The sequence below is a fragment of the Orcinus orca genome, chromosome 8 (assembly GCF_937001465.1).
Source record: "Orcinus orca chromosome 8, mOrcOrc1.1, whole genome shotgun sequence".
Lineage (NCBI taxonomy): Eukaryota > Metazoa > Chordata > Mammalia > Artiodactyla > Delphinidae > Orcinus > Orcinus orca.
In genome coordinates, this window is record NC_064566.1 from 46,407,547 (window position 1) to 46,431,975 (window position 24,429).

Sequence of the window (24,429 nt, forward strand, 5' to 3'; positions counted from 1 at the left end):
GGCCAGGACCCAGGATGCCTGAAGGCCCGATTGGAATGGCTTGAGAGTATGACAGATTCACAAAGAAAACCGGGTTCCAGTTGCTCCCGGAGTCATGCTGGAGAGAGCCCTAGTGTTGGCTGAGAAAAACGTGCTTTTCTGCCGGGTGTTCCGAAGAGCAGGTGTAGGGCTCGCACTCGTGTGCAGTCGTGCGGAGGCGGGGACCCCCGCCACTCCTCAGTCCCAGGGTGACCCGCAGGCATCCACCAAGCTCTGCTTCCCTGGCTCGGATGTGAGGGTCCTGGGCCCGCGGGCAGAGGGAGCAGGGAGGAGGGAGGGTCCCCGGAAGGCAGATTCCGGCCGGCCCGCAGGGGCTGCCCCCTCCCCAATCACGTGGGCCTGGTGGGTGGGGACCGATCTGAAGTTGGAGAAATCCCTAGCAATCCAACTTCGGAGCGCGCCGCCGGTCCTCCGGAGCCGGGGCTTTGGGCGCTAGGGCTCCAGGAGGGGCGCGAAAGTGGGAACTGGTGAAGCCGAGCAGCGGCGCAGGCGGCAGGACTCGGGGCATGGCCCGGCTGTCGGTGATCCCGGGGTCGGCCACGGCGTGGACAGGTGAGCGGGGACCAGGAGGTGGCGGCGGCTGCCGTGGGAGAGGCCGCTCCTGCGTTGGCCTCCCGACACTTCATCTCGGTCCAGGGGATGCGGGGCACCCACAACGCGAGGGACCAGTTGGGTAAAGCTGCCGCGGTAGACCTTGGCGCTCGGAGTCAGTCTCGCCAGCGCCACTCCTCCTCTCCCGCCCTGTGCCCCAGTGGGGTGGTGCGGGTGTGGGCAGCGGCCCGGGACTCTGGGAAGCAGCGCGCAGGCTGGGGGAACTGTGCGGGCCCCGCCCCCCGCGTGTACACTGGCTGCTCCCAGTGACGTCACGCTCGGCTATAAAAAGGGCGGCGCGCGGTTGTCGCGGCGCTGGAGAAGCTCGAGACTGAGGGCTGCCGGGGGTCCGGGAGCGACCGGGACGCTGGGCCGCGGGCGCCTCAGCGATGTTTTACTCAGGACTCCTCACCGAGGGCGGCCGCAAGGAGACGGACAGGCGGGAGGGGGCGTCGCTGCGGCAGCAGCGCCGGATGAAGCAGGCCGTGCAGTTCATCCACAAGGACTCGGCCGACCTGCTGCCCTTGGACGGCCTCAAGAAGCTGGGCTCGTCCAAGGACACGGTGAGCCCCCGCGGCCGCGCCCGCCTCGGGGTCCCCGCGCGCGGCGGCCAGTCACCATCGCGCTGTGAGGTCTCCCGGGGCCCGCCCTTTGCAGCTTTCACTGAGTCAGCGGCCGGGCCCCCGCCGGCCGCCGGCCGCTGTCGGCTGTCTCGCTATTGCTCTGTTTCGGATTCCTCTCCATCCAGCATTCCCCTGCTTTAGTTTCTCTCGGGATTCCGTCGTAGCTTTTCCAGCTCGCCCTCCCTTCAGCGCAGCTTCCTCCCTTCGTGTCTCTCCTCTGGAGTAGAAGAGACCCAGCCCTGCCTTCTTGCCCTCAGGTCCCCTTTCCCTCCCATTTTTCGCAGTACCGAGTTTGATTGCTTGGGGCTTGAGCCTTGCAGCCAGGGTAGCTCCCGCTGCCTCCCAGGCTGCTTGGCCGGGCCCGTGACCCAGACAGAGGTGACTCCTAAGTGGTGTGAGAAGGAGAGAACGAAGTGGGAAGGGGGCTTTCTGGGCAGTCACCACATCCAGATACACTTGACTTTTGTTGAATCCATTTCCCCCCTATGCAAAATCTACTTCTCCGTTTGATTTTGGTCTCACCTACCTTTGACCTTCCAACAGGAGGGCGGGGGGCGGGGAGAGAAACAGTGTGGACCTTGAAGGTTTCCTGAGCCCCAAACCTGTCTTCATCATCTTCCTCTCCTGCTACTCCACCCCCAAAGAGTGGATAGAGGGAGGAGGCCAGGCTGCCCCAGCTGCTCCACCGGCTGATGTGTGGAGCTGGAGCTGGGGCTGGCGCAGTCTTTTTTTCTAGCAGGGTTGTTCTTGGCATTAAGAAGGAGAAACTCCAGGACTGGAGGTCTGAGTTCAAAGACCGTACTGTCCTCTATCTATAGGAGGGATCCTATGGGGGCCTAAGGGTTACTAGTTTAAAGAACTGTATCTGACTCTTACATTTAAGTCACTGGACCAAATTGATGTTTAGCTTTGTAGTTTTATCTGGAATTTTCTTGTAGTTTAACTTGTTTTCTTGAATTTCACAATCACTTTATTCATCTAGGCAATAATTTATGAAGCATTACTTAAATGTCTTAAATGAAGTAGATGCTCTGTTTAATTTTTCCAGTATTTTTTGAGCTTTTGGAATGTTTAATTTGTCAGGGAAGCGGGGTGTCAGCCTGGGCCACTGAAATTGCCATTTCCCACCACAAGATGGGTATGGAGGGCAGAGCTGCTGAATCTACTTCTTCTTCTTGTTTTAATCAACTCTAATGGCACATAGATCCCAAGATCAGATTTGCCCTCCCCCATTGTGATAGAGAATTATTTTTAGTTATTTATTGTACAGGGGATGTCTACTCAATTATCTTGCTCTGTTTTTTAAAAGGTATTTTACCTGCACAAGCCACAGGATAGTTAATCTGATTCATGCTAACTTAGAGTGGTGAGTGACTGAAATGTATTCCTAGAAAAGCGATAACTGTCTTTCTTCCCTCCTTTCACTTTACTACAGTCTAGATTCATTTAGCAAATCAGGTTCAAGTCTTCTTACCTTCAGACCACAATAATCCTAGTTCCTGCCACAATAATCCTAGTTCCTGGAAGCCTCAGCCAATAAACAGTAATAGGAAAATAAGTACAATGTGGAATTTTTTTTTCCCTTCATGCTGGATTTAAGATATGATTGACATTTGGTTGTCCTGGGATGTCAAGGAGTTTCCTAGCCCTGAGGAACTGCCTCTCCATTCTTCTGCCTAGCATTCTTTATACTGCTTCATCCTGTGTAGGAAGAACTCCATCTGCTTTTCTGACTCCAGTCTGTCTTAGTTGAGCCACAAAGGAGCTGATAGCATAGAACATAGGCACTAGGCTGGAAGGAAGAAGCTTCCTCAAGAAGCAGGTTATTGCTGTGGATGTGACACACAGCAGTTTATTGTGAGACCCTGAACCATGGTTCACAATTTCTCTCCCCTGCCTCCCCCCACTGCCATGAGTTGATGTCCCTCTCTCACTGTTCTCACACCTGTAATGTGCAAGTGATTGCACAGAAGAGCTAGAACAGGTCACAGATGCCAAGGCAGACTGAGATAGGGCTAGGAGAGCTCTGAGTACTGGGGTGACGTGGCATGCTTAAGCTTTCTTGGAACTTATGCTGCTGGATCAGGATAATCTTAGAAATAACCTTAGAAGTACTATATCACTTCATATATATGGATATATATATGGATAGATCTGGTAGTATAGACCAGTGCTGACTCAGTGTTCTCTCACCAAAGTGAAATTTTTGAGGATACAGAAATTGACTGTATAAATCTATAGTACAAACTCAATAAACGAGGGACAAGAAATGGGAAGGGATGGCATCAGAGGGAGATAGGGGGGAAAGGACAAATTAGTTTTCATTGATTCTGGGGTTTGTGCCAGTGAGAAGATTGTGGGTTGTTTTCCTCATACTAGTGACCTATATTAGAATTATACTGCTGAGTTTTCTGAATTATCTACCTTTTACCATGCTGTTTGTATAACATTCACTATTTGAATCCAGCCTGCCAACTTTTTTTGGATTGGCAAAGAGCATCCATGGGCAGTGAAATGTGTTCTTGTTCTCTTGACCCTAGGGAGGTGCCTTTGCCCTTTTCCTGTTTGTGTGTAGTTGGCTGCTACAAAGTCTACTGTGGAAATTAATTTTATTTCTTATGTCTGGCTGTCTTATTTTGTTTGTCCTTTTATCTTGTGCTCTTTTTTGTGTATTAGATTAAGAATCAAAATCAGAGATATGAGTAATATTTTATTTCGTTTATTATTATTTTTTAAGTTGATGAGGGTAGAGAAAATAATCACTCTTGGAGTTTTGCGTAATTTCTTTTGTTTTAGCTACCAGGTTCATAAATGTTCTTCTCATTGAGGTAAGGACTTTTTAATTTTTAAAAACAGTCATATCATGGGATAATATGCTGTCTTTCCTATATGATAATATTACTGACCATCAGGCTATATCCTTACTTATTCAGCAATAGAAAGACAGTTTTGCTTTCCTATTTATGATTGATTCTGCTTCTAGCCAAATGCTTTAGCAAAACTCACTAGAATTAGGAGAAGGCTGGGGGAAGATGGTGTAACACAGCAAAGCCAACTGACCATGAAATGACTAGCCCTGTACTCCTAGTATCTGATCTACCTGATCAGAATTTCTGTCAATGAGGGCAGCCCTGGGTGGTATCCTGTAGATAAGTTATTCATAATGCCACAAGACATCCATAATGCTATAGATTTTGGACCAGAGAACTTGGGAGTCTTAGAAGAGGAGCATGAAATACCAGTATAACATCAGGATCTAGTGCAAACTGAAGATTTCCAGAGCCATGATCGAATCCTAATTACAGCAAACATTCTTTGAACACTTGCTATGTTCAGGACACAATGCTAGGTGCTAGGACCACAAAGAAGAAGACAGCAAAGTTTACCTGTACAATGAGTTTATAGATTAGGGAGAAGGATAGGACTGATTAATTAATTTATTCCCCAAATATTTATTGAACACTTATTACATGTCAGGCATGATCTAGGTATTGAAGATATAGTAGTGAACCAAAACGGAGTTCCTGCCCTCATAAAACTTACATTCTTGTGGGGGGGGAAGAGGCAGAAAATAAATCAAGTAAATATATAATATATCAGTATGTAATCAGTGCTATGGAGAAAATAAACCAGGATAAGGGAATAGGGAGTGTAATGGCCAGGGTAGGATGGAGTAGAGCCCTGTTATTTTATCTAGGGTGGTCAGGGAAGGCCTGTCTGATAAGATTACATTATACGAGATATTGAAGGAAATGAGAGAGCAAAATATGTTGGAGAAGAATGTTCTAGGCAGAAGGAACAGCAAGTGCAAAGGCCTGAATTGTCAGTGTGCTTGATGTGATTAAAAAACTGTAAGAAGGCCATTGTGGCCAGAGCAAAGTGAGCAACAGGAGGGCGATAGGAGATAACATCAGAGAGATAGTGGGAGGCCAAACTACTTAGGGCCTTATAGATCATTGTACAGATATTTGACTTTTAATCTGATATGGGAAACTGGTGGAAAATTTTATGCAGAGGGGTGACACGACATGACTTATTTCACAAAGTAGACTACTGTGTGGATTTCACTATAGAGGGCAAAAGTAGAAGCAGGGAGACTGGTTAGAAGCTGTTAGATAGTAATCCAGGTGAAAGTTGATGGTGGCTCAGAGCAGTGTGCTAGCAGTTAAGGGGACAAGAAAAGATGAGACTCTCAGGTTATTTTGAAGACAGAGCTGACAAGTTTAGTTGAGAGATTGAATTAAGGATCTGAAAGAAAGAGTAGTCAAGAATGACCTCAAGGTTTTTGATCTAGCAATTGGAAGAATAAAGTTTCTCATTTACTGAGATGGCTAAGAATACAAGAGGAGTGGGTTAGGGATAGGGAATAAGAATCAGGGGGCCTCCCTGGTGGCACAGTGGTTGAGAGTCTGCCTGCCGATGCAGGGGACATGGGTTCGTGCCCCGGTCCGGGAAGATCCCCCATGCCGCGGAGCGGCTGGGCCTGTGAGCCATGGCCGTGGAGCCTGCGCGTCCGGAGCCTGTGCTCCGCAACAGGAGAGGCCACAACAGTGAGAGGCCCACGTACCGCAAAAAAAAAAAAAAAGAATCAGGAATTTGATTCTTGAAGAAGTTAAGTTTGGGATGTCTATTAGCTATTCAATTGTAGATGTTGAATAGATAGTTCCATGAACATGTAAATAATACCACCAGGAAGCCTATGGTAGTTGTCAAGATATTATAGTCAATAAGCGCTAGAGGAGTTCAGTGGAAGCAGTGATTACTCTGGTCTGGTGTGACAATAGTGATGGTGACCAACATCTGACTAGAGTTTCATCATTCCCTGGTGAGTCAACTGACTATGAGATTATATGGAGAGGGGGCTGCTTCGAGTGTGCCCTATAGAACCTCAGAGTAAGAAGAACTTTACAGGTTATCTGGTTGAAGTCCCTGCAATTGTGTGAGTCCTTTGTAACAAAAATGCAGTCTGCCATGGGCGGTTGAGAAGCCACCATCTCACACCAGCAGGTAACAATCAGGAATAAGGCTGTTCTCTTTGAAATAACATGTCTATTGGGTCATAAGGTAAAGGCAAAGAGAACACAGAAGTCCTGGGGCAGTGTGACAAGACTGCCTTAGGTAGATTCCATGTGCTTTTGAGCAGCAGTAAACCGAAGGACAATCTGTCTATGATCCTATGGTGATGAAAGGGTCACGTGTTGTATATTCAGCTAGTAAATAAAGAAGAGAAGGCACAGATATTAGTGCCCTTTTAGACTTCCAAGACCAGACAGAGACATGTATATTGGGCTTGAAGTGAGAGTCAGTCAGGAGCCCATGTCTGTCTACAAACTGTACATGAGGACAAAAGTGGAGTAAGATGATTTCATGCCCTTTTAAGAAAAAAAAAGTGAATGGTAATCAGCTTCAATTTTAAGCCGAGCATGAGAATTTAAAATACATATGTACACATACATATAATTATTAAAATTTAAGTGCTTACTTTATACCTGACATGGTATTAAATGCTTCGTACAAACCATCTCATTTCATCCTCACAAAAGCTCTGCAAAGTGGTTACTAACTTGAACTGAGCTCTGTCTGACCCCAAAGCATATATAGTTTAAACAATACTCTAAGTCAAGGGTTGGCAAACTTTTTCTGTATCGGATCAGATAGTTAATTGTTTTTGGCTTTGCAGGCCAGTCTCTGTCTCAACTACTCAATTGTGCTGTTGTAATACAAAACAGCCATAGGCAATACAAATGGGGCTGATTGTGTTCTTATGAAACTTTATTTACAGAAATGGGCAGCAGGCTGGGTTTGGATTGTGGGCCATATTTGCTGCCCCCTATTTCTAAGTGGTTCTAGTTGTAGTTCTATTGGAAGCTAGAAACCTTGGGTTTCTCCTCTGAGAGTAAATGCTACAAAGAAAGCAGACTTCTATAATTTCTCCTATTTTCCAGTCTGACCCATTCTGTGGACCACAGAAATCCATTAGTTTGATTCTGTCTGGATTCAGTACAGCGTAGGTAAAGGGATTGAAAAGGTGGCCTTAGAAGTTCTTGCTCAAATCATGATTCTGTGGTATCCTACAGTATAGCCTGTTCCCTCTCACCTCACTTTTCTTCCCACTTCATAGCCTGGTTAGAAGAGATATTTAATCAGACTGGCTCCTAGATTGAGGAACCTCAGCTATGTCTACCTGGAATACAGCATTGCCCACCGTGCCCATTTCTTTCAGAAGCTCCCGATGGTGATAAAGGCAGCACATTTGAGTTTGCCTGCTTAGGATTTAGATGCCTAAATGCTGGTTAGGGTTTAGCAGCCACGCTGCAGGGACAGTAGAGAACCTGTGACTGCTTAGTGTTGCCTTGTTGAGCTAAAGCATAAAGCAGGATCCGTGTCAGGAAGATGACATAGCTATGTCCAAAAGGCCACCAGAGTACCTGCAGCACCTATCTAACTAATACTGTGTATCTTGAAGTACACCTGGAAAGTAGAAGATAGCCCTTGGAAAGGCAATATTTCAATAAACAAAAACAAACCACTTAAGCATATTTACAAAGCAACAGTCAAGGAATGGGAATGCAAGTAGTACAAACTATGTAATGTATGAGTACTGAAGGGATTCTGAAGGAAAGAACTGGATGATATTAATCAAGAAAGGCTTTTTGAAGAAGTAAAGGGTAGAGATTTATTCATTTGGTATTATGCTAAGAGCTGGGATATAGCTGTGATCAAGACAATGAAGGTCCTTGCCCTTGTGAAATTAACACTAGTGGGGGAGTGAAATAATAAACAATTAGAAAAGCAAAATAATTCTGGACTTATAATTACTCTGAAAGGAATAGTGGGATATGTTAGTAACTAAAGAGGTGGAGTGCCTACTTTAAATAGTATGGTCAGAGAAGATGTTTTTGAGGAAGTGATGTTTGAGCTGAGACTTGAAAGATGAGATCAAGCTACCTATTTGAAATATTAGGGGAAAACATTTCAGGCAGAGGGAGTGGCAGGTGCAAGGGCATTAGAATGGGAAAGAGTTTTTGAGCAAGGAGGTGTGGATGAATAAAGGGTAGAATGGTGTGTATATGGTATGGAGGTTGGAAAGATAGACAGGGACCAGATGACACAGAGCCCTATGACCGTGGTAGGAAGTTTGAATTTTGTCTGAAGAACAATGAGAAGCCATTGAAGGGCTTTTTTTTTTTTTTTTTTTTGTGGTACGTGGGCCTCTCACTGTTGTGGCCTTTCCCGTTGCAGAGCACAGGCTCCGGACGCGCAGGCTCCGGATGCGCAGGCTCAGCGGCCATGGCTCACGGGCCCAGCCGCTCCGCGGCATGGGGGATCTTCCCGGACCGGGGAACGAACCCGTGTCCCCTGCATCGGCAGGCGGACTCTCAACCACAGTGCCACCAGGGAAGCCCCACTGAAGGGCTTTTGAGTAAGGGAATGTATTATCTCACTTATATTTTTAAAAGCTTACTCTGGCTGCTGTGTAGAGAATGATTTGGAGAAGGGTGAAGGAAGAGGTGGAAGACAAGTTAGGAGGCTGTTGTAGCACAGATAAGAGATGATGGTGGCTTGTATTAGATTGGAAGTAGTAAAGATGAGGAGAAGTAGATTGATACCAGAAAAGTTTTGGAGGAAGTAGCAACAGTACAGATCTTCCTCGACCTATGACGGAGTTACATCCTGATAAACACATTGTAAGGTGAAAATATTGTTAAGTTGAAAATGCATTTAATATACCTAACCTACTGAACATCGTATTTCAGCCTAGCCTACCTTAAAAGTGCTCAGAACACTTAACATTACCCTGCAGTTGAGCAAAATCATCTGACACAAAGCCTATTTTATAATAAAGTGTTGAATATCTCATCTAATTTATTGAATACCATATAGAAAGTGAAAAAACAGAATGGTTGTATGGGTACAGAATAGTTGTAAGTGTATCAGTCGTTTGCCCTCATGATCATGAGGCTAACTGGGAGCTGCAGCTTGCTGCCTCTGCCAACATCATGAGAGAGTGTTGTGCTGCGTATCACCAGCCTGGGAAAGGATCAGAATTCGAAGTACAGTTTTTACTGAATGTGTATTACTTTAGCACCGTCACAAAGTCGAAAAATCATAAGTTGAACCATTGTACATTGGGGACTATCTATACTTGGGATGGAAGTTTAGGAAAAGAAAAGAATCAAGAATGGATGGGCGTGTAGTGATGCCATTTTACCAGATTGGTGTAAAGGGAATAATCCAGAATGTTAAAATAGAACAGGACTTTGGAGCTCAAACCTCTTTTATTACTGATGAAGAAGGTGAGACTGAGAGAAAAGTAATGCTTAGAGAGATTAGTGATTTTCCTAAGGTAGTATGTGATAAGTGGTCCTTTTGCTAAAGTAGAACGCCTTCATGGAGGATTAAAGATAAGACTGGGAAGGAGGATGAATCAGTGGAAGATCTTAAATGCTAAATTGAGGATTTTGTGTTTGATACAGCTGGCAAGGGAGCCACTGTAGGGGAAGGAGACCATGAACATAATGTTTTAGGAGATTATTTGAACTTAGCAATAACAGCAGAAATGGAGAGGAAACTACAAGGTGTTAAAGAGGCAGAATTTTACTCACCAAGACGGAGAATACTGGAGAAAGTACAAGTTTTGTGGGAAAGATCAGTGGGACAAGTTAAGTTTGAAAGTGCCTGTGGGGTGTCTAAGTGGAGAAGTTCAAAGAGGCAGTTGGTTCTATGGGTCTGAAACTCAGAAGTGAGGGCTGGGCATGAGATGGAGTCATCATCATAAGGGTACTAATTTATACAATGAAAGCAGATAAGATTGCCCTAAAAGGTTTTGTAGAGTGAAAAAGGGACCTAAGATAGAGCAACAACATTTAGGAAATGAGCAGAGGCAAAGGAGCCAATAAATGAGACAGATGCAGAATAGACAGAAAAGTGGTTTTAGAAGCCAGTGGAGGAGAGTTTCAAAAAAATGGAATGTTGAGTTTATTGAAACATTGTTTCTAATGGCAAACATGTAGAAATAATCTACATGTCCATTAGTAGTTAAATAAACTGAGGTATGTTTGTACCACAGACTCATAGGTCTATAGATGATGTGCTATTTTAAAATGCAGAAAGCGGGGCTTCCCTGGTGGCGCAGTGGTTGAGAGTCCGCCTGCTGTTGCAGGGGACACGGGTTTGTGCCCCGGTCCGGGAAGATCCCACATGCCGCAGAGTGGCTGGGCCCGTGAGCCATGGCCGCTGAGCCTGCGCGTCCGGAGCCGGTGCTCCGCAATGGGAGAGGCCACAACAGTGAGAGGCCCGCGTACCGCAAAAAAAAAAAAAAAAAAAAATGCAGAAAGTAGGGCAGATGTAAAAAAAATAGGTGCTAAGGTGGTTGGTTATAGGGTAACCTGACATTACATCTGCCTAAGTTACATTGTTGGTGTGTGCGTGTATGTGTGTGTGCACACATGTACACACACTTCAGTTTTTGCATGATTTGGCAGACACTGTTAGTTGGCTAAATCATCACCCATTTTCAGCCCTTTTCTATCTACCTGACTCCTCTACGCAGAAGCTAAATACACCCAGACCCCCTTGCAGTTAGAAGTGGCTGTGGGAATTCTGACCAAGAAGATATAGGCAGAAGACTGCTGAGGGAACTTCTGGGAAAGCTTTTGCTTTCCCGATAAAAAGGATAGATGGCACAGAGTTCCTTCCTCCTTCCTTAGATGTGGATGTAATGCCTGGAGCTGGGGCACCCATCATATGACCATGAGGGAATATCCAAGAGAATTACGGAAACAGTAGCCCTGAAATTGTTAAGCTGCTGAATTAATGCCAGCAGCTGCCTACCTCCAGTCTTCTTGTTATGTGAGAAAAAAATACACCTCCATTTAAGCCATCATAAGTTGGATTTTCTTGTGGCTGTATGCTTTCTTAATGTATAGGGTATATTTTTAAAATTTACTTTTTATCAAAAAGCACATGTATATAATTTAAAACTTAAAAAAATTTAAACTGTTCCTTAATTCTCTTATACCGTCCCATCATGTCCCCTCTCCTACTATATTAATATTGTAATATGTTAATAACAATTAAATAGCTATCTTGGGTCAAATCAGCATTTACTGCTTACATTATTATGACTATATTCATATTATTCACAGCTGAGTCAAATACTATACCATAATTATGTTTCTTTCTCATAAAATTTTTATTTTTATAAAAATTAATAATTGCCTAGTTTTTTCCCTTTGTTTAATTTTCTATCTAGAATTTAAATCTCCTCCAAGTACCTTAAAACTGCAGATGATCTAGCAGGTGTTTTTTTTTTTTTTCTTGGAGACAACCTTCCTGGAGTGCTCTATCCTCGCATTTCATTTTGGACTGGTTGCTCTCACGGCCCACTACACAACCAATATCCTGGACTTTTTCTTCAACACCGTTTTCAGAATTTCCCTTGTTTCTCTTCTCTATTATATACTCTATTTCTTGGATCCTATGCTTTTTTCTTTGTTTGTTGGTTTCCCTCGCTTTGGTGGAGTATATCCTTCAGAAGCTGCTTAAGGATTCTTGGGAAATAACTTTCCTGAGTCTTAATTGATAGCTTGGCTAGGTTTAGAAATTATGTGCTGTCAGATTTGTTAAAAGTATTATTCCATTGTCTTTTAGCTTCCATTATTACCACTGAATAGTCCTATGTAATTCTGGTTCCTAATCCTTTGTATTTGAAATCATCTTTTTGTCTTTGGAAACTTTTGGAATCTTTGTCATCCATGATATTCCAAAAATTCTTAATGATGTGAAATCTTGGTTTGGGTCTTGTATCTTTCATTATGGAAGGCTCCATGTGAGCCCTTCAACTCATATTCTTCAGTTCTGGTATAGTATGGCACTCCACTCTCATTCTTAGCTGTTGAAGGAATCTGTTCTAAGCCTAGCCAAACTGTCAACCAGCCAGAGTCTTTTGATTTACTCTTACAAAAAGAATAAAGTTTTGGCATTCTTCCCAGTTGTCTGGATCAACTGGGAAGGAGTCTTATGCATAGGAGTCTTATGCAGGCTTTATACTAATCTCTTTCCAACCCTAATCATACCCTCCAATTGTAGAGGTTCTAATACCTCTAATTCCTCAGCTTTTCCAGTGTTTTAGTTTAAGTAGGAAAACTGCTTTTACAGCTAGACCCCCAAGTATAAAATAGTTCAAATATAATAGTTTATTTTTTCTTAGGTAAGAGTTCTAGTGGGAAGGTCAACAAGACAGCCCTCTTCCATGTAGTCATTTAGTGACCCAGGCTGACAGTGAGTGGCTCTTCTGTCTTCAACATGTTACCTCCAGGAAGGTTACCCTAAGGGTCATCTCCATTCCAGCCCGTCAGAAGAGGAAAAGAATATGGAGGAGTGTATACAGGAGAGGTTTACAGGCCAGGCCTAGAAGTGGTATGTGTCACTTCTACTCACATTCTGTTTGCCAAACTCAGTCATATGGCCTTGCCTATCTACAAGGAAGGCTGGGAAACATAATCTAGGTATCTTTCCAGAAAGAAGAGGAGATCATGGATTTTAATTAGTAACTGGCAGTCTCTGCCACTCCAGTGTTCCATGAAGTAAAATGGTGTGAAGCACTTAGCTTTCTCTAGTCTAGGTCAGTTACCAGTTTTTCGTCTGCTATTTAGATTCCAAAATTTTGTCAAAATCTCTTCTTTTGTTATTGTAGTTGCTTACTTTACTATTCTCTTTGTTCTTATAGTTTTAGGCCTTTCTTGTTCCTTGACTATGATTTTAGTGAAATTTTCGTTGGGAGCAAAGGTAAACGTGCAGTTACATTGTCATTTAAAACATGAGGGCAGGGACTTCCCTGGTGGTCCAGTGGTTAAGACTCCACACTTCCAGTGCAGAGGGTGCAGGTTTGATCCTTGGTCAGGGAACTAAGAGCCCATATGCCATGTGGTGCGGCCAAAAAAAAAAATTTTAAACAAACAAACATAAGGGCATAATTAAATGGCTACAGAAGAGCATCTCTGAGGTTCATATGAGTTAATTGGCTGTGAATTTTCAACTCCTGAACTATACTATGAAGACTTGTAGTTATAAAAGTGAATGAAAAGAATTATATGTACTGACATAGAAAAATGCCTTTCATATATTAAACAAAAATTAAAAATTTAGAAGAGTGTTATAGTATGATCCTGTTTTTATTTATGTTTGTAGATGTATTAAAATTTTTGGAAGGATGTACTTCTAAATTTAATGGTTGTTCTTTGTAGGGAGTAGAACTGAGAAGGTTTGAAGGGTTGCAGAGGCTTTCCCTTTTTTTTTTTTTGCGGTACGCGGGCCTCTCACTGTTGTGGCCTCTCCCGTTGCGGAGCACAGGCTCCGGATGTGCAGGCTCAGCGGCCATGGCTCACGGGCCCAGCTGCTCCGCGGTGTGTGGGATCTTCCCGTACCGGGGCACGAACCCGTGTCCCCTGCATCGGCAGGTGGACTCTCAACCACTGCGCCACCAGGGAAGCCCGAGGCTTTCCCTTTTTAATTGTATATACTTCAGTGACATTTGAATATTTTATATTGAAGATGTATTACGTTTGAACCTTTTTTGGGTTACTAAATAAAGGAATAGTCAGCAGGGCAAAACACCCTAGAGAAGTCAAGTAAAATGAAGGCTGAAATATGTCTGTCGGATTTGGAAATTAGGAGATCGTTATTGGTGTTGTGGGATCAGAAGTGATTTCAGTGAAGAAAATATAGGATATCAGGAAATTGACTAGTGATTTCGACCTTTTTTTAAGACCGTTTAAGGCAGGGTTGTGGTTAGGACGTGGCACTGAGGAGGCAGGGTCTGAGGGTTTGTGGAGGTGTTTTCTTCCCAGTGTGTGAGAACTTTGAGTATGTGTATAGCCTGTGGAGAAAGGGTAGAGTAGGAAAATTCAAAGAGAGATGACTTCAAGGAAAACGATTTCAGAACCTTCCTCGTTTGCCTGATCTGTCCAGTGATGATTAGACTCCTCTCAAGATTCAGAATAACCAGGTAAAGTGGTGTTGGGCAAGACCACTGTAGAAGGAAAGCCTCGAACTTTAGGTTATGAGGGCTTTGTTTAGATGGACTTTGAAGTCCCTTCCAGTCTTCAGTTCTACAAATCCAGCTTATCTGAGTTGGTCATGCTAAGCATGGACCTGACAGAAACAAACACCTGCTTTAGTATGAATCTAGACTTATTAGTGAGAGAGATAAGAATGAAGAATTTCTGTTTCTTTTGAGGAGCAAAGCATTCTCCCAGGGTCCAATCAGGAAATCAGAGTTAGCACTTCCTCCAGCTCCTTGTCAAATTAAGAAGCTCTCATTTTCTTTTAAATGCCCCTCTCTCTCCTTTTCCCAAGAATACTAATTTAAAATCTGCCTTGCCAAGAGTCAGTGTATTTTGGGAATCCATTTCTTCGCCTCACCAGGGTTACAGCGAGTCATGGCTCTGACTCCATTCTTCCTCAGAAATCTGTAATATGGTGGAAATGAAGACCTCCTGCACTTCTACCCACTTCCTGGGGAAGGTTCTAGGCTCTGGGCTTCTAGGAGTAACTCTCTTCCCCCCCTAGAATTGGAATGCCATCTAGTATGTGTCACATAGAAACTTGGGGTTAGACTCCATCCTTTGAGGGATTTTCAATATTATTGTAAACTAGGAATAATATGCTTTTGTATAGAAATTTCTCAGGTCAAATGACTTTAAGAGGTGGCTTACACCTTCTGGAGGCCACTTTGAGTAGAAACAGTAGAGCATAGATATATCTGCCCTAGTAACTCCCCTAAGCTCTATTAAAGAGCAGACTTGATTTCATATTCCTCATTCTTCTTCCTAACCTTAGGTATCCTGGCACAGATATAAGGTCTAATTAAGTCCCCTGCTTCTTGGTCAGTTTCTGTCCCTTTTACACTCCACTTTTGGCCCATTGAAGAGAGCGGGAATGGATGACAAGCACATGGCAGGAGGAGCCTTATGCTCCTTGAGGTCCAGAGAATAACAGTAAGGATGATTCCTCTGGGTTCTGCCAGGTTCTAAAGTGTGTCTTCTAAGAGGGTTATTCAGCAGGTATGAATCCCTGTCTTCCTACCTCATCCACCCATGGATAACTCAGCCCACAGGAGAGCCACGTCATCAAGGCACATGTATTTGGGTCCAAAGGATAATACTGTGAGGGAGTGAGACTTGAAACAGAAGTACACAGAACTCCTGAAAACCAGCGCTAAGAAAGTTTCTTTGGCCTGTGAGAATTAGCTGCCCTTTCTATAAGTCCCCTGGAAAGATACATTTATTCCACATAGACTATGGCCACTTTCCTCCTGAAATGGCCTTGTAAGGTAAGGGAAAGCAGCAAGCCCACGTAGTACAAATCACAAGGGTCCCTTAGTTCTCTTTAGCCATGGACTATTAGCCCTGTCCACGCTTCCCAGGGTCCCACATTGCTCTTTCATTCACTCAGGGTTGCCTACTGCAAATTGGTTTATAGTTCCTGCTCTGATAATACCCATGAAGTCCCTACTTGAAGGAAGGATAAATAAGAAGCAAAGGTAGAGCTCAGTTATGGGCAGCTCCTTCATTATTTCTGCAGCACCTGGGGGACAATGAGAGAAGGGGGGAAATGACCTGTCATTAAGAAGCCTCTGCTTTCTGTTCCTCAAGCAACCTCATAACATTCTGCAGAGGCGCCTCATGGAAACCAACCTGTCAAAGCTCCGAAGCAGTCGTGTCCCTTGGGCCTCCAAGACCAACAAACTCAATCATGCCAAGTCTGAGGGGCTAAAGAAGTCTGAGGTTGATGACATGATTTTGGTTTCTTGCCAGGTAATGTTCTGAGAATAGCTTTTCCAGGTTTTCTGGAGAACAGGATTTGGGCCCATTATCCCAATAATGGGGACCTCTCCTCCAAATTGTATAGAATGTGGGTCTTATCATGGAATTCATAAATGAGTTTTAAGGGGGGCACTCAATGCAACACTGGAAATATATGCAGTAATTTGTATGCATGTGCATCGTTATGGGGAAAAGGACTAAATGTTTCGTCAGATTTGCAAAGGAGTATGTGATACACACACACACACACACACACACACACAATTAAGAGCCACTTGGTGTATAGAATGAAATAGCCAAAGTCCTTTGGGATCCTCTGTAAGCTCTAGCTTCAGCAGGAAAAAGAACCCCTCAAAGGAGACTCAGCAATGGATAAAGATGGGACACTACCAACCCATAATTGTGAGGATGCTCCCCAACCCTGCCTTTCATATGACACCTGCTGCTTGCTCTTTGGATCTCCCTTCCCTTTTGCTTCTCTGGCTCCTATTGAACAGTATGTTTCCTCTCTACAGTGTGCTGGAAAGGATGTGAAAGCCTTGGTTGACACAGGCTGTCAATATAATCTCATCTCTTCAGCCTGTGTGGACAGACTGGGGTAAGTAGTCACTTGTGCTGGAAGTCAGATGCTAATACACTCTTTGCTTGAATTTATTTTGAAGTCCAGGCTTTCCATTAACTCCCACCAATTAAGTTTTGAGCTAAGACCTTTGGGCTCCGGAATGAGAAAGTATGAAATCCTTGGCTCATTGCGTGCCATGCCCTGATCCTGATTTGTGCCCTGCCCAGACAACAAGTTAGAAGGATCTGCCCTGGTGGTGTACCCGAGAGAAGTAAAATCAGGGATGTGGTTGGCCTTAGCTTACTTGGGGTCCTTCTGGAGGCCACACTGCCTGTCCCAAGAAGTATCAGTCAGACCGTGGAATAGAGCTGCTATTGCTGTTGGGCCTGAACCATCACAGGGGTGATGAGTACCTTTCCTCTCTGCAAATAACAGGTAAAATCAGCTCTTACTGCTGCCCCTGCTGGGGCCTGGGTGTGAGGCAGACACCTCATATATTGAATATCTTCAGTTCTCTAACAGCTGGAATTGGGTTCTCCCTCTTTTTTAGTCAGAGAAAGCCATTTTGTAGCTTTCCTCCTTTTCACTCAATCTGTACTTTTATTTCCTTTCTTCTTCCTTCTCTTTCCTCCAAAGTACCAAATGGGCCCTGAGGTCTAGCCCAGGATTGGGAGGATCAACCCAATATCCTTTTCCACTTCTCTAGCCCTAAGTACAACAGAGCATTCCCCAGCCTAAATCTCTGTATTGAAACAATCACTAGGGTAGATGTAATGGCCCATTTTAAGCTACTTTCAAAATATCCCTATTAGGCAGGGCTTGCACAAGTCTTGATTTGTATAATCAGCGACCTCTGCCACATGTTCTGTTCCTTCTCATTTCTACCTTCTCCTCACCCCTCACCACAACTGTGACTCTTTGAAGCTGGCTCTATGGGTTTTGTGCATTGCTGTTTAGGGCGGTGGACGGGGTGGGGTGGGGGTGGAGTCCAAGGACACAAGTGCTCCTATGAGAAGAATCCTGAGCATTTTTATGGGGTGAAGAGATGAGCTGTAGTGCAACATGATGTTTCCAGAAAGACTAATAATGTCCTGGTGCATAATTAGGCAGAAGACTGCCATGATTCCAGAGGAATTAATAACCATCTGTAAAATTGCAATTATTTTTCTTTTGGATGGGCTATAACACCAAAAGAGAGGAAATGGAGTAAAGCAGAAGTTTTGGCACAGAAAGTCCGTAATTAAGTATTTATCCACCAACTCATAATAGCTCGGTGCTAGCTGTTCCAATCAGCTTACATAACTGTGTGAAACCTTGGTGCTGTTCTTTCCTTCCTCCCCTAGACAGACAAGTTAAATTAATTAGGACTTTCTCCGCAATATGCCTTGCTGATGCCAATATCAATGCACTTAACAAATAAGTACCTGCCTCCACCATCCTTATGGCCTCAGACTAAATGATGAGGATAGACTGAAATAGACAAAGAGAAAATTAGACACTGAACAAAGCATCTTCTAAAATTAGGATTTACCTGCCCTCTCTGAGATCTGTTACCCACAGATGGATAAAAGGATATGTTAACTAAATTGCCTTGCACATAGGTGGGGATGTTGAGATGCAGAAAAGGATTCTCTGAGTGTGTCAACTCTCATATTCCACCAGTGCAGATAGTGACATAGCTTTTTGAGAATAGGAGCTGAATCTTTAGTTTTTTATATCTCCTGGCATGTTTAGGATAAAGTGCTGAAACAAGAATTGTAGACTAGCATTTTTTTTTGGTAAATTAACCCAGGAAATCTCTGGAAAATTCCAGCTGTGTGTCAGAAGGTAGGCATTGCCAGATTCCACCAGAAACTTCTGCCAAGGGGATTCTGTTATTTCCTCTCTGGTGCAGACTCAAGGAGCATGTCAGATCTCACAAGCATGAAGGAGAGAAGCTTTCTCTACCCCGACATCTGAAAGTAGTGGGCCAGATTGAGCACCTAGTGATCACTCTGGGCTCCCTCCATCTGGACTGCCCAGCAGCCGTGGTTGGTGAGTAGAATGGGGGACTGGACCTATGGACCCCTAAGTTAAACCCTCTCCCTCCTTCCACCAAACCCTCATGGGATTTTATGCCTGTAAATATTGACTTCTTCAAAATCCCAGGTTTCCACTTTTTTGTACTATAAATCTTGTCCCAGTTTTTGCCTTCTGAAGTACCAGATGGGCCTTGAGCTACATTCAAGACATATTGAGAATCACTCAGAGAATAAAAAAATTCAAGGGGTAAGAAAACAAACATTTCTGTGTGCCCCTGAGAGCTTTCTGTGGGCTAGTTGGAGGTAGAGGGCAAGATCCTCTTACTCCTTTGCCATAAATCCCTTCATAATTTCCCACCAACTCCTATACTTTCCCTCATGTACTCTATTCTAGAGAGTACTCTAAGTTCCTGATTTTTGTCCAAAGGCCTTTGTCCTTTAGAGTTAAAAAGACTTCAGTTTGAATCTTGACTCTATCACTTTTTAACTATAATGATTTGGGAAAATTACTTAATATAATAAATGCTCAACAGATGTTTATTGGATGGATGGAAGGAAGGAAGGAAGGGAGGTCAGGTTGCATAGAACCTAATGGTGATAAGGCTGACTTCTAAACCAACATGAAAATGGTTAAATCTTAATTTTTTTTATTAGAGGACAATGAGAAAAACTTGTCCCTTGGTCTCCAGACTCTCCGATCCCTGAAGGTAGGATTGATTCTATATTCCCATTGGTACTTCTTCTCTGAGGCAAGGGTCCTCTTACATGGAGACCCCATAGTGGGATCATTGAGGGTAACCAGTGATTCTTCTTTGTTTTCAGTGCATCATAAACTTGGATAAGCACCGGCTGATCATGGGGAAGACAGACAAGCAAGAAATCCCTTTTGAGGAGACAGTTTCCTTGAATGAAGACAAGTGAGTGCCCAAATGGGTGTGGTCAAGTAAAATCCATTGGTCATTAACTGGAGGGGTTCTCACACAGGATATTGGGTTGTATCCTGCTTTTGACCGTCAATCATTCCACAAGTATACCCCTCCTCACCCCCAGAGTTCACAATCCCACAAAACTATAGCCCACATTTCAGAATGAGCAGTGATGATACTGCATAGAGTGGTGGGGAAGATGAGTAGCTTTTAAACTAAAATTGTACTTGCGTTCAGTCTAACTTCTTTGAATTTGGTATCATTTCTTTTATTTCTTTCTCATTTCAGCACTTCAGAAGCATAACTACAGCCTGCAGCATGTCTGCACGTGTGCACACATACCAGGTTGACAGATTAAGAAAACTGGGTTTGAACCAAATGCAGTAGCAACTTGCTTTGTACCAAGTCCTCCCCTCTAATAGAAGCTCCAGGGGGTCCTTCCCACCCAGACCTCTCTAGACTTTAGTCTGTGCTTAGAGATCTTGTCTGGTTTTTTACTCCTTTGATCACTTAATTTATAGACCTTTTTGACACTGCCAGGTCCCACTTGTGGCCTATTTCTCTGCTTCTTCAAGGAAATTGCTTTTATTAGTCAAGTATAGGGGCTGCTAGGTTCTATTTCTCCATAGATACACTTGCTTCTTTTCCTGTAGTTAAAGTGTATAATGAACAGGAATCTGACCTTTACCTCCTTTCAGCTATTTCAAAGAGATACAGGGTACCTATGGCTCAGAATTTGAATTTCTTCTAATTCTTTCATTGATTTCTCAAGTATGAATTAATCTGAAAGAGCCCAGAGAAATCATCTAGTCCAACCCTTTCATTTAAAGGTCTGGAGAGTCAATTGAATTGTCTAAGCTCATATACTGAGTTGGTGGCAGAGGGGACCTAGAATTCAGAGCTGACAAGCCAAGGCCAAGGCCATGTTCATTCTCATTTGTTGCGTCAAGCCTCGAGAGGAGGATGAAGAGGTGAGGATTTGTAAAAAGGCAGGGTAGGGGAAGGCTATGCTTTGGGGATGGATGCCAGAGGATCTGGGAAGCCCTCCCTCCTGTGTGCTAAGCCCACTAGAAGTCCCCTGACCCAGACTGTCACATTTAGGTGCTTATCTTGGTGCCTAAAAGCCATGGGTATAAAGATGAATGAGGTGGCTTCTCACCTTGAACGTCTTGGAGGGTAGGAGGAGGAAGGACTCACAGACAGAAAAACATTAACCACTCTCTGAGATGGAATTGAAGGCTTCAGTAAATAATCTGGGCATCATTGTCAGGTGTTGATAACCCCAAGATCCAGTCAGTGTTTCTGTCTAGCCTGTTATTTGTCTGCATCAGACTCAAGTAGCTGGGAACAGGAGTGGGGAAAGGAGATGAAAAAACCCAGAGCAGGTCCAAAATAGAAGGATAGAATCAGTTGGTGGGAAAGCCTACCTAGGGAAACATTTCTGGGATGGGGGCGAGGAATGAAACTTCCTGGCAGGGAATTGATGGTTGGGAAGCTCTTCAGTTCTGTCCTGGAATAAGGAAAGAGGCAGGGCAGGAGCCTGCCCAAGAGTTGACAACAATTTTTTCTGAGTCCTCAGTATTTCCTGACCCCTCTCAAAAAGGTCATGGGGTTTCTTGAAGCCTTTCTGTTGGGGTGTCAGTTGGGCACATAGATACCTGTAATGGAATCTCCCCTTCAGTTTGGTCAGAGATGTGCTCAGAGAAGTCAGAAAAATAGCCAGCTGTGGGTGTCCCTTTAAGAGATTCCCAAGTCTACCCTTGGTTCATAGCAGCAGTTCCTCGAGTATTTAATGATCCTACTTCAAACTTTGCCAGATCCCACCAACAATCTTGTCTAGCGTTAAGCTACTGTCTTTATCAAACAGTTTTTTGGAACTCTGTTTTCAGCTTTTCAGAAGCTCCCTAAAGACTAGGAACTTGGTGACGTGACCCCCATTTGAACAGCTAGGCAGCCATACTGTAGCCAGTTGTCACTGCGTCACCCCCAGGCCCTTCTTATCAGCCTCTACAGAGAAAGCAAGATGGAAAACTAAGCACAGCCACAGTTGGAGAGGCCACATCTGAAGCTCAGCAGAGGTGATCCCATGTTACCAGCCTTCAGTGCCCCCTCAAACTACCCCCATTTTCTTACATGGGGGCACCTGCACCTTTCCATTGAGGCCTCTCCACTCTGCTCCCTTACATATCATGGAACCACTTTGGCCTGCTTCTCATCCTAGGACTGAGTTGAAATACTTCACCTTTTCCCTAGTTGAAAGTTCCACTCTGAGCCTTGATTCTTGGCCACAAGTGAGGCATGTTAGAAGTTCCTTGGCCTGGTTTATCCTTATTTAGATTCCCTGTGGACCAAGTGAGGCCAGGAATTCTCAGATGCTAGAAAGATGCCACTGATTTTGACCCTTGGAGTTCAGGATTATATAGCATCAGGGGGTTGATCAGGTGGCCTTTAGTGATCTTTCTGGCCTCTGAAAATCAGTCAGTGACGTCCCAGTTTTGGAATAGAGACAGTTGGGGTGATCTGAGCTTATGGTATCATAATCTCACTCCATGCAGTCAGACCATTTGAATTCACTAACCGAATAATTGTGCTTTAAACTCAGGCTTGATAGAGGTACCTAAAGTTGTCTAAAGATAATTATAGGAAGTCTTGAGCTTCATTAATTTTCTTTAAATGCTTCCAGGTTGATTACTCTGATAGCCCATATCTCCTTGATATTCATGAGGAAGCACTGGTCCACTTTTCTGAGGCTGGCTAGCTAAGCAGGGAAGGTCATTTCTTCCCAGAATCCTAGAAAATTCTCTCTGGTACCTCTGATTGAGGGTGTGGGAAGAGAGTGTCTACTCAGGTCACCGTTCTGAAGACAGGTGGTAGCAAGAAGTAACCCTGTAGAACTGTATCCCTCTCATTCCTTATTAGATGTCCAAATAAAATACAGGGAGTTTGAAAAATATTGTCTTTGTCGTTTGGTATTTCTGTGCCTGACTTATTTGAGGAAAAAATGTTTTCTGACTTTTCTATTTCCTTGCCCTGCACAGACCCCACCTGTTAAGATTTTCTATTCCTTAGCTCAAAGTGTCTATAGATGGGTTGCTTGGTATGTCAGCTGCCCTTACTCTTGTATAATAGAAATATCTTTCCAGGCTGGGCACATGGAGGAGACGAACTGGATTCCTCCCTCCTTCTGTTGCCAGGCCTCTGCATTGGCACTTTATCTGCGCAGTGTTCGTGACTGTGTTGAGTTTATTTGTGAGATTAATGTAACAATAAAGTGAAATCTTCCCCTCTGTGTGCTTGTCTGACAAAATCTTTGTGTCAGGTCCCCTGGAAGATGGCGGAGCCCAGGCATAGCCCAGCTGCATCTGTGTTTCTCTTAAAGGATCTTCTGAACACAAGGCTTTGTGGTCCTCATTTCCTCCATTGCTACTAGCCCTTTTGCTCGCTCTTACTGGCTGTATGTCCTTGGGCAAATTAGTGAACCTCTGTGAGCTTGGCTTTGTAATCTACAAAACAGAAGTGATAATAGTACTTACTTCACAGTATCAAATGAGATAACCTGTGTAAAGTGGTTGGCTTATGGTAGTCCCTCAAAGATTTAACTGTTTGTGAGAACAATCTTTTATGGTGGATCCCCAGTGTGTGAGAGAACATTTACTTCTAGAAATTTTGTTTACGAATTTACTTTTTATAAATATATTTATTTATTTAGAAAGGAAATATTTATTTGGTTCAAACAAATAAGAGGTTTGGGAAGGGGAAGGGTTGAATGAACCTTAATATATAGTTAAAGTTAAGGTCTAAATGATGTTGCAAATAACTGCATTTTACAGATGATAGAAACTTACCTTTTAAGTGTTAATATTTTTAGTATTTAAACAGTGTAGTTATTAGTCAACAAGAAACATTCTATACCTATGACAGTGGTTATCACAATCTAGAATTATGTTTCTACCACTACTCAGATGATATTATCATTCCACCTCAAAAGGTTTTCTGTCTTACTTTTGTCCATTTATTCTAAATATAATAAATGTAAAAAGACTTAACCAATCTGACTCTTAAACAATGAGCAACAGAGCTTCCCTGATGGCGTAGTGGTTGAGAGTCCGCCTGCCGATGTGGGGGATGCGGGTTCGTGCCCCAGTCTGGGAAGATCCCACATGCCGCGGAGCGGCTGGGCCCGTGAGCCATGGCCGCTGAGCTTGTGCGTCTGGAGCCTGTGCCCCGCAACAGGAGAGGCCACAACAGTGAGAGGCCCGCGTACAGAAAAAAAAAACAAAAACAAACAAGCAATAAGCAACAGAATCAAGATTCATAATCACCTTAATAGAATGAAGCCAACAAAATTGTTTTAACAGAGTTTAAAAAATATATTCTGACTTCCATTTTTAAAAAATCTATTGCACTTGCATAGTGGGGGAGAACTTGGATTAACAGAAATTCCTGTGAAGATGATATTGGTGTTTAGTTGATTGCGCATTCTCTATGTAGAAGTATCAAGGACTCTGTGTGTAGGAGATGTCATTTGTAAGACAGGGATGTGTATATAATCTGTGGAGCATCCAGAAAAGGGCAATGGTAACCTCATTATGGTCTTCAGAGTTGTCATGTGGAAAGTGTTCTTTCTGGCACCAGAAAGCAAGCATTTCCAATAGGTGGAGGTTGCAGAGAGGCATATCCTGACTCAGTTGGAGGGAAGCATCTACTTTAATCCAGGGACTATACTAATTAATACAAAGAAGGTAGTAGTGTTCACAATTTTGCAGAAGGAAAAGCTAAGGCTCAGAGTAGTATCAAGACACTGTTGCTTAGCACAATTAAATGGACTGTCTCTAAATT

At 43.6% G+C, this 24,429-nt stretch overlaps 1 protein-coding gene across 1 annotated transcript; it reads left to right on the forward strand.

The window, feature by feature from the left end:
• The first annotated feature begins 905 nt into the window (after positions 1 to 905).
• On the forward strand, positions 906 to 22,879 carry NRIP3 (nuclear receptor interacting protein 3). Its single transcript, XM_004279208.3, has 7 exons — positions 906 to 1,193; positions 15,911 to 16,072; positions 16,597 to 16,679; positions 18,538 to 18,677; positions 19,319 to 19,371; positions 19,487 to 19,581; positions 19,879 to 22,879. The coding sequence occupies exons 1-7, from the start codon at positions 1,020 to 1,022 to the stop codon at positions 19,892 to 19,894; spliced, it is 723 nt and encodes a 240-aa protein (XP_004279256.1). The 5' UTR covers positions 906 to 1,019; the 3' UTR covers positions 19,895 to 22,879.
• The last annotated feature ends 1,550 nt before the right edge of the window (positions 22,880 to 24,429 follow it).

Excerpts from the sequence above, each read along its gene's own strand:
- NRIP3 (XM_004279208.3), top strand. The coding sequence starts at position 1,020 with ATGTTTTACTCAGGACTCCTCACCGAGGGCGGCCGCAAGGAGACGGAC. Across the intron at positions 16,073-16,596 it reads TGATTTTGGTTTCTTGCCAG|TGTGCTGGAAAGGATGTGAA; the intron begins GTAATGTTCTGA and ends TCCTCTCTACAG. Across the intron at positions 18,678-19,318 it reads CTGCCCAGCAGCCGTGGTTG|AGGACAATGAGAAAAACTTG; the intron begins GTGAGTAGAATG and ends TTTTTTTATTAG.